The sequence below is a fragment of the Ictalurus furcatus genome, chromosome 19 (genome assembly GCF_023375685.1).
Source record: "Ictalurus furcatus strain D&B chromosome 19, Billie_1.0, whole genome shotgun sequence".
NCBI classification, from domain to species: Eukaryota; Metazoa; Chordata; class Actinopteri; order Siluriformes; family Ictaluridae; genus Ictalurus; species Ictalurus furcatus.
In genome coordinates this window covers 26,005,767-26,012,491 of record NC_071273.1, presented here as the reverse complement: position 1 = coordinate 26,012,491, position 6,725 = coordinate 26,005,767, and the positions used below count along the sequence as shown (strand labels likewise).

At 42.5% G+C, this 6,725-nt stretch overlaps 3 protein-coding genes across 3 annotated transcripts; all 3 read left to right on the top strand.

Moving 5' to 3' along the window:
• The first annotated feature begins 224 nt into the window (after nt 1-224).
• On the top strand, nt 225-1,732 carry LOC128623296 (deleted in malignant brain tumors 1 protein-like). The gene is made up of 3 exons (XM_053650263.1): nt 225-300; nt 772-1,080; nt 1,377-1,732. The coding sequence occupies exons 1-3, from the start codon at nt 243-245 to the stop codon at nt 1,706-1,708; spliced, it is 699 nt and encodes a 232-aa protein (XP_053506238.1). The 5' UTR covers nt 225-242; the 3' UTR covers nt 1,709-1,732.
• A 65-nt stretch (nt 1,733-1,797) lies between these two features.
• Nucleotides 1,798-3,698, top strand: LOC128623160 (scavenger receptor cysteine-rich type 1 protein M130-like). The gene is made up of 4 exons (XM_053650046.1): nt 1,798-2,123; nt 2,208-2,528; nt 2,676-2,990; nt 3,207-3,698. The coding sequence occupies exons 1-4, from the start codon at nt 1,913-1,915 to the stop codon at nt 3,536-3,538; spliced, it is 1,179 nt and encodes a 392-aa protein (XP_053506021.1). The 5' UTR covers nt 1,798-1,912; the 3' UTR covers nt 3,539-3,698.
• A 470-nt stretch (nt 3,699-4,168) lies between these two features.
• On the top strand, nt 4,169-5,490 carry LOC128623159 (scavenger receptor cysteine-rich type 1 protein M130-like). The gene is made up of 4 exons (XM_053650045.1): nt 4,169-4,175; nt 4,279-4,584; nt 4,808-4,852; nt 5,000-5,490. Exons 1-4 carry the CDS (start codon nt 4,169-4,171, stop codon nt 5,134-5,136), a joined length of 495 nt encoding a protein of 164 aa, XP_053506020.1. The 3' UTR covers nt 5,137-5,490.
• The last annotated feature ends 1,235 nt before the right edge of the window (nt 5,491-6,725 follow it).

Here is a 6,725-nt window from a genome sequence, read left to right as displayed (position 1 = left end):
TGACGTTATTTTGATATATATGGAGAAGGTGAGAGATGCCTCGTCTGATTTGTTATTGAGGCTGTGTGATGATTTCCTCTCGTCTTTCTAATAAGGTAACAGTGTGTGTGATTGGTGGCTGTCTCTTTCTCTCTGTCTGTCTCTCTGTCTCTCTCTCTGTAAGGGGCTGAGTGAGGGGACACACTTCTCTCAGTCTCTCTGGGCGAGTGGAGGTGAGCACATCGTGTACAGCGAGGAGGGAGATGGAAATCTGTCTGACTTTTATTCTTCTCTCATCCACACTCACACTCACAGCAGCTGGTAAGTACACACTGATTATTCACACTAAAACATCACACACTTCTCACTTTAACAGTAGCCACCATTTTTAATCCTGAAATGGGAGAAATTTTCCTGGACTGATCGTAACTTTATAAACAGTGAAAGTCTTTCATTTTTATAGAATTTAAAAAGCTGTACATGAGCGTACACACATCATCCTCAGGGGTTTTTCTGAGGCCTCAGTTATAAAATCAGGTCCCGATTAATGATTACAGTTTACACAGGATTTATTGTGTGTGTGTGTGGTGATAGAGAGAGAAATTGTGTGTGTGTGTGTGTGTGTGTGTGTGTGTGTGTGTGTGTGTGTGTATGTGATTGTGTGTGGTCATAGAGAGAGAGAAAATGTGTGTGTATGTGTGTGTGTGTGTGTGTGGTGATAGAGAGAGAAATTGTGTGTAAAAAAAGGAAATATAACCTCTCTCTCTCTCTCTCTCTCTCTCTCTCTCTCAGACAGTGTGAGGTTGGTGAATGGTGGAAGTCGCTGTGCTGGGAGAGTGGAGGTTCTTCATGAAGGACAGTGGGGAACAGTGTGTGGTGATGACTGGGATATGGACGATGCTGCAGTGGTGTGTAGAGAGCTGCGCTGTGGGGAGGCTGTAAATGCACGAAAATACGGTCACTTTGGACCAGGATCAGGACCAATCTGGATGGATGATGTACGCTGTAGAGGATCAGAGTCGACACTGAAGAACTGTGGATCAAGTGGGTGGGGGAAAAGTGACTGTGGTCATGGTGAAGATGCTGGAGTCACCTGCTCAGGTATGCAATGAAGAGGACCGTTATAACTGGACAAAATACGTAGCGATTGGTGACGCTACATCGCTACTGGTTTGAAAAAGTAACTCGTTACAGGAAAAGAGAAACTATTTATAAAGTAGCAGAGCCACTGTCACACTACTGAAAAATGTAGTTAGGTTAGTAGCATCAGTACTTTTAGTTAGCTTCTCCCCAACACGGCCTAAAATGAGCATGCCTACATATCTACTAAAAGACTTCAGAAAGAGGGTTTAAGCAGCGTGTTTTTCCCAATATTAACACAATTAAATTAAACCCAGGTCACAGAATGTCGAGACTCACTGCTGGTCCTCACCGGTGCTCTGGGAGAGTGGAGGTGCTTCATGGAGGTTCCTGGTCCACAGTGTGTGATGCTGACTTTGACCAGCAGGATGCAGAGGTTGTGTGTCGAGAGCTGGGCTGTGGGATTCCTGTGGAGGTGCTGGGATCAGCTGCTTTTGGCCGAGGGGAGGGTCAGGTGTGGACAGAGGAGCTTCAGTGTAGAGGAAATGAATCTCAGATTTACTTCTGTCCAACATCATCTTCACTCAAACACTCAACCTGCTCCCATTACAACGATGTGGGATTAATATGTTCTGGTGAAGTATCATGATTTAACTTCTGTTTAAATAGAGAACACATACCTGTCAATCAAACTTTAAGCTGTCTTTGTTAATTTTCCTCTTTCACTGAGCTCTCGGCTGTTTGTTCAGGTCACACAGGGGCGCGGCTGGTGAACGGACCGGACTCCTGTTCTGGTCGAGTGGAGCTCCAGTACCTCAGTGACTGGGGCACAGTTTGTGCTGTAGGCTGGGATATGAGAGCTGCAGATGTTCTCTGTGCACAGCTGGGTTGTGGGAGTGCTGTGGCTGTGGTGGAGGTGGACTGGTTTGGGGAGGGGAGTGGCCACATCTGGGCTGATGTGTTTGATTGTCAGGGGAAGGAGACACATCTATCACAACGTGGGATCTCATCATGGAGTCGAGCTGCATGCTCTCATAAACACGATGCTGGAGTCATCTGTAATGGTGAGATATTAACGTCACCTACACCACGTTAGTGAATAAAGTCAGTGTTCATTAGAATATTTAAATGATGTTCTTCTGCTTCAGGATCATCCGTGGCGTTTCATGAGGGGCGAGTGCGGTTGTCTGGAGGGAGCGAGTGTCAGGGGGAGGTGGAGATTTATTTCAGACAGGACTGGAGGAGAGTTCTCCTGGACTCGTGGAGTCTGACTGAGGCGTCCGGGCTCTGCAGACAGCTGGGCTGTGGCTCCGTGATGAACTACCGCTCCTTTCCATCCACCACTGAACACAAACACATGTGTGTAACGGGTTTCAGCTGCTCTGGGAGTGAAGCTCATCTGGGGAATTGCAGCAGTGCACAACCTGTCAACTGCAGCTCCGGGGAACAGCTGTACATCACCTGCTCAGGTAAGCAGCACAACACCTACCAATGAGCAGCTAATAACAACAGTAATACATGTTTTATAATTCTAAAGTATCTTACTAAATATACAGAGTAATTAAATATGTTATAATAGTATATTAGTTTTATATAACTTATAACATTTAATCCAGACCCCAGCTCCATCAGACTGGTTGGTTCTGGGGGAGACTGTGCAGGAAGGCTGGAGGTTTTCCACAGCGGCTCGTGGGGGACAGTGTGTGATGACTCGTGGGATATTGAGGATGCGCAGGTGGTGTGCAGACAGCTGCAGTGTGGAGTGGCCCTCAGTACCCACATACCAGCCTGGTTTGGTCCTGGAACTGGGTCCATATGGCTGAATGAGGTGGAGTGTGAGGGGAACGAGACGTCCCTGTGGAACTGCAGATTTCAGCTGTGTGAAGAGGGTGAATGTGGACACCAGGAGGACGTAGGAGTCGTGTGCTCAGGTACAGTGTAATGGCTGAGATTAAACCTGTAAATATGAATATGTCTGTATTTCAAACTGAGGTCCAAAGTTCCTGAAATTCACCATGATAGCCCTTTTTATAAATGTAATCCATGTTGAATATCTTTTTTACATAAAGATAATATTACACATATTTAACTGAGTCAATAAAACAGGATTTTTACAGATTAAGTGTAAGTCATCCTTCTCTCACCAGAGTTTAAAGAGATCCGACTCACGGAGGGCTGTGAGGGGAATCTGGAAGTGTTCTACAATGGAACCTGGGGTAATGTGTGTCACAATCAGATGGAGTCAGAAACAGCAGATATGGTGTGTCGAGAGCTGAACTGTGGAAGACGCGAGCGTTTGGACTCGGCCAGAGCGAGAGTCGAATCTGCTCCTAACTGGCTGGATCATGTGAAATGTAGGAAACACGACTCTAATCTGTTGAAGTGTCCATCTTCACCCTGGGGACAGAACAGATGTGATAATCGTGCTGAGGTGGTTCATATTACCTGCACAGGTAGGAGGAGTCTCTCTCTCTACTAGTTTTATACATTGCTGTAGAATTTGCATAAATATTCCAGCTATAAAATAAGAAAGAGAGAAAAGTCTGTTTCATGCATTTTATTACTGCAGACGATGGAACGTCTCTACGTACTCATGGAGCATGCTCGTCATTTCCTCTTCAGAAATATTGCTCAAGTAAGGACACTTAAATCTGCAGCTTGATAAGGAAAGAGTTACTGTTTCTACCCAGAAGTTGATTATTTTCCTGTAACAGCAGGTCCTGAAGTGATTTATTCCTCTAATAACACAGCAATAAACCAACGATTACATTTTTTAGATTAAAGGACGATATGAAATGCATTTTATCAATTTAAAGTTTATTTAATGTTGTTGAATAAAACAGTTAATTCCTGTTATCACTTACATTATAGTAGCTATAAACAGTCGTTCCACAACAACCTTCTCTTTATTTCACATTGACATTTTCAAAAATTCACAGTCATGTTACAGAGAAACTGTGAAGCGTAAACTTCTCTGTTCTGAAGATGTCAGAAAACTTAAAGTTACAGCTTTACCTCTGACTGTTACAAAGCGCTGACACTGGAGACTCCTTCCATTAATGTGACAGAAACATCTCATTACAGAAAATAATTTTGGGTAAACTAGAGCATGTTGAGTATAATATAAGGTTATATTGTCATTGTGTTGTAGTGAGCTGTGTGACTGGAGCTGTTATTCAGCGTTGGTGTGTTTCCTCATGTGTGATGTGTGTGATGTAGAGCACTGGTCTCTCAGGCTGAGTGGAGGAGAGGGAAGCTGCTCTGGGAGGTTGGAGGTGTATCATAACGCTACGTGGGGCTCCGTTTGTGATGATCAGTGGAACATCAGGAACGCTCAGGTGGTGTGCAGACAGCTGGGCTGTGGGTCGGCGCTGAGTGCTGATAGGAATGTTAGTTCTGGTCCTGGTGAAGGGACTATCTGGCTGAACAGAGTGAAGTGTCGAGGGGATGAGATTCACCTGTGGGACTGTCATCATTCCCTGAAGAAACACACTGACTGCTCTCATGCTGGAGTCACCTGTGCAGGTCAGAGGGGTGTGCTAACTTTTCAGCTTCCTGTCTCCACTCATTACACTTTTCTCCCAGTGTTAAGACCTGATAACTTTTATTTATAATCTTAGATATTAGTTTGAAAGCTCAGACCCTAAACTGTAATACACTGATCAGCAGGTCATAACCCTTATTTAGTGAGAGTATATTTTATTATATGATAGAAAGTGTTTTTTTATTTAATATTCTGTAATTACAGATGTGTCCACTACTACACCCACCACCACCACCACCACCACATCAGGTATTTGCGAAATACAATATTTTTTAGTGACTGCAACGTTCTGTCTTCACTTCATTACATTTTTCTCCCAGTGTTAAAACCTTATTTTAAGAGAATATTATTTGCTTTTATTCCTATCTCATTGAATGTTTTGTTCTGTATGTACAGATATACCTGTGTCCACCAGCACCAAAATACAAAAATGTCCTCCTCCTTTCCAAAGACATGTTGCCAAATGTTTTCCAAAGACATGTTACATGGATTGCCGATACTATTGTAACATGTTACTCTGGGCCGCCCCCTAGTGGTGGGATTGTGCAAACAAGCCACAAGAGGAGATGAACCTAGCGGACTGGCATAAAGTTGGCTTTACATTGGACGTTCAGTATTCGCAGATATGCGCAAATTAAGGGACCATCTCTAAAGTTACATATTGTTATACATGTTTCTAACTTCAATAGCATTCGAAGGGAATGACTTACAGTCATAAAACCAACTGTAAAGTGTTCATCTAGGTGTTTTATCAAAAATCTAAAAAGTCTGCATCATACCTGACACCTACAGGAACACTTTACAGTTGGTTTTACGACCAAGTCATTCTCTTCAAATGATATTGAGCTTTAAATTATGGTATATTTTGTGTATCTGTCCATACGGTATAAAAACATCACAATGTTTGCATATGATTTGACAGTTTATTTTATTAAATATCAAAAATCTAAAAGGTGTGCGTTATAGCTGACCCCTTGATGAACAAAAATAACTTTTATTTACTTCATTTATTTGTGTGATGGCAATGCCTGCTTTGTAGTTAAACTCATCAAAGTTAAATTATGTTCATTGTGGGTCTGTGTCGATATTTTTCATGTAAGTTGTTAGTGCTAATGTTTTGGCTGTTAGCTGTAAGGTGAGCTAGTTCATGGCTACAAGACTCTGGGTTAGTTGTAACATCAGTGAAACATGTTATAACCTACCCCAAGCAAATGTTTCATTGTATTTATATGTTTTCTTTGAATTTCAGTATGCCTAGGCCTTGGAAGAGAAAGACACACTGATGGGTGTCTCTCAGCATTTTGAAAAGAGCATCAGATTATGTAAAAGAGCAGGAAAATCTGTACGATCTGTGGGAAAATTGTACGACATTTGCCATGTAACCTTGTACAGATTCTGTAAAAGAGGAAGATGTTAGAAGAGAAGGGATGAAGGGAACTTCCGAGTGCAGGCTACCACAGTGGAAAGAAGATCTTCACTGATGAACAAGAGAAAGAACTTACAGAATATCTGATGAGGGCAGCTGATGCATTTTATGGACTGTGTCCATGTGAGGTAAGTAGGATAAAGAGTAGGATTAGGGATAAGAAAGGAGAAAGATAGAAGAAAATGATCAAATTGTAGTGGTGCCAATGTAATACATACAGATGGAGAGATGGGGAAATATTGAAAATGATTACAGGTGAGAGATTACAGGTGAGAGAACTTGTGTATCAGCTTGCTGTGAAATGTGGGTGCACATATCTAAAGACATGGGAGGAATCTTCAAAGGCAGGAGCAGACTGGTTTTCAGTCTACATGAAAAGAAACCCAACTCTGTCCATTAGGAACCCTGAGGCCACAAGCCTGGCACAGACCACCAGTTTTAATCAACACAATGTGGTAATGTTGTTCAGTTGTTCAAGCTGGTGCACATTTGCTTTTTATTCAGTTTTGTTACACACATACACACACACACACACACACACACACACACACACACACACACACACACACACACACACCAACCATTTTTTTCTTATTTCACAATGTTACATCTCACCCCAGGGTATGTTACAACTAACCCAGACTATGGGGTGAATTGTAACATTTCACTCCTCGTGTTTGAATCTAAACCATGCCT

What these genes read in the sequence shown, in the direction of transcription:
- LOC128623159 (XM_053650045.1), top strand. An exon ending in TGCTGGAGTCACCTGTGCAG is followed by an intron (nt 4,585 to 4,807) that starts GTCAGAGGGGTG and finishes CTGTAATTACAG; the next exon opens with ATGTGTCCACTACTACACCC. An exon ending in CACCACCACCACCACATCAG is followed by an intron (nt 4,853 to 4,999) that starts GTATTTGCGAAA and finishes CTGTATGTACAG; the next exon opens with ATATACCTGTGTCCACCAGC.
- LOC128623296 (XM_053650263.1), top strand. Translation starts at nt 243, where the DNA reads ATGGAAATCTGTCTGACTTTTATTCTTCTCTCATCCACACTCACACTC. An exon ending in ACTCACACTCACAGCAGCTG is followed by an intron (nt 301 to 771) that starts GTAAGTACACAC and finishes TCTCTCTCTCAG; the next exon opens with ACAGTGTGAGGTTGGTGAAT. An exon ending in TGCTGGAGTCACCTGCTCAG is followed by an intron (nt 1,081 to 1,376) that starts GTATGCAATGAA and finishes AATTAAACCCAG; the next exon opens with GTCACAGAATGTCGAGACTC.
- LOC128623160 (XM_053650046.1), top strand. Translation starts at nt 1,913, where the DNA reads ATGAGAGCTGCAGATGTTCTCTGTGCACAGCTGGGTTGTGGGAGTGCT. An exon ending in TGCTGGAGTCATCTGTAATG is followed by an intron (nt 2,124 to 2,207) that starts GTGAGATATTAA and finishes CTTCTGCTTCAG; the next exon opens with GATCATCCGTGGCGTTTCAT. An exon ending in CGTAGGAGTCGTGTGCTCAG is followed by an intron (nt 2,991 to 3,206) that starts GTACAGTGTAAT and finishes TTCTCTCACCAG; the next exon opens with AGTTTAAAGAGATCCGACTC.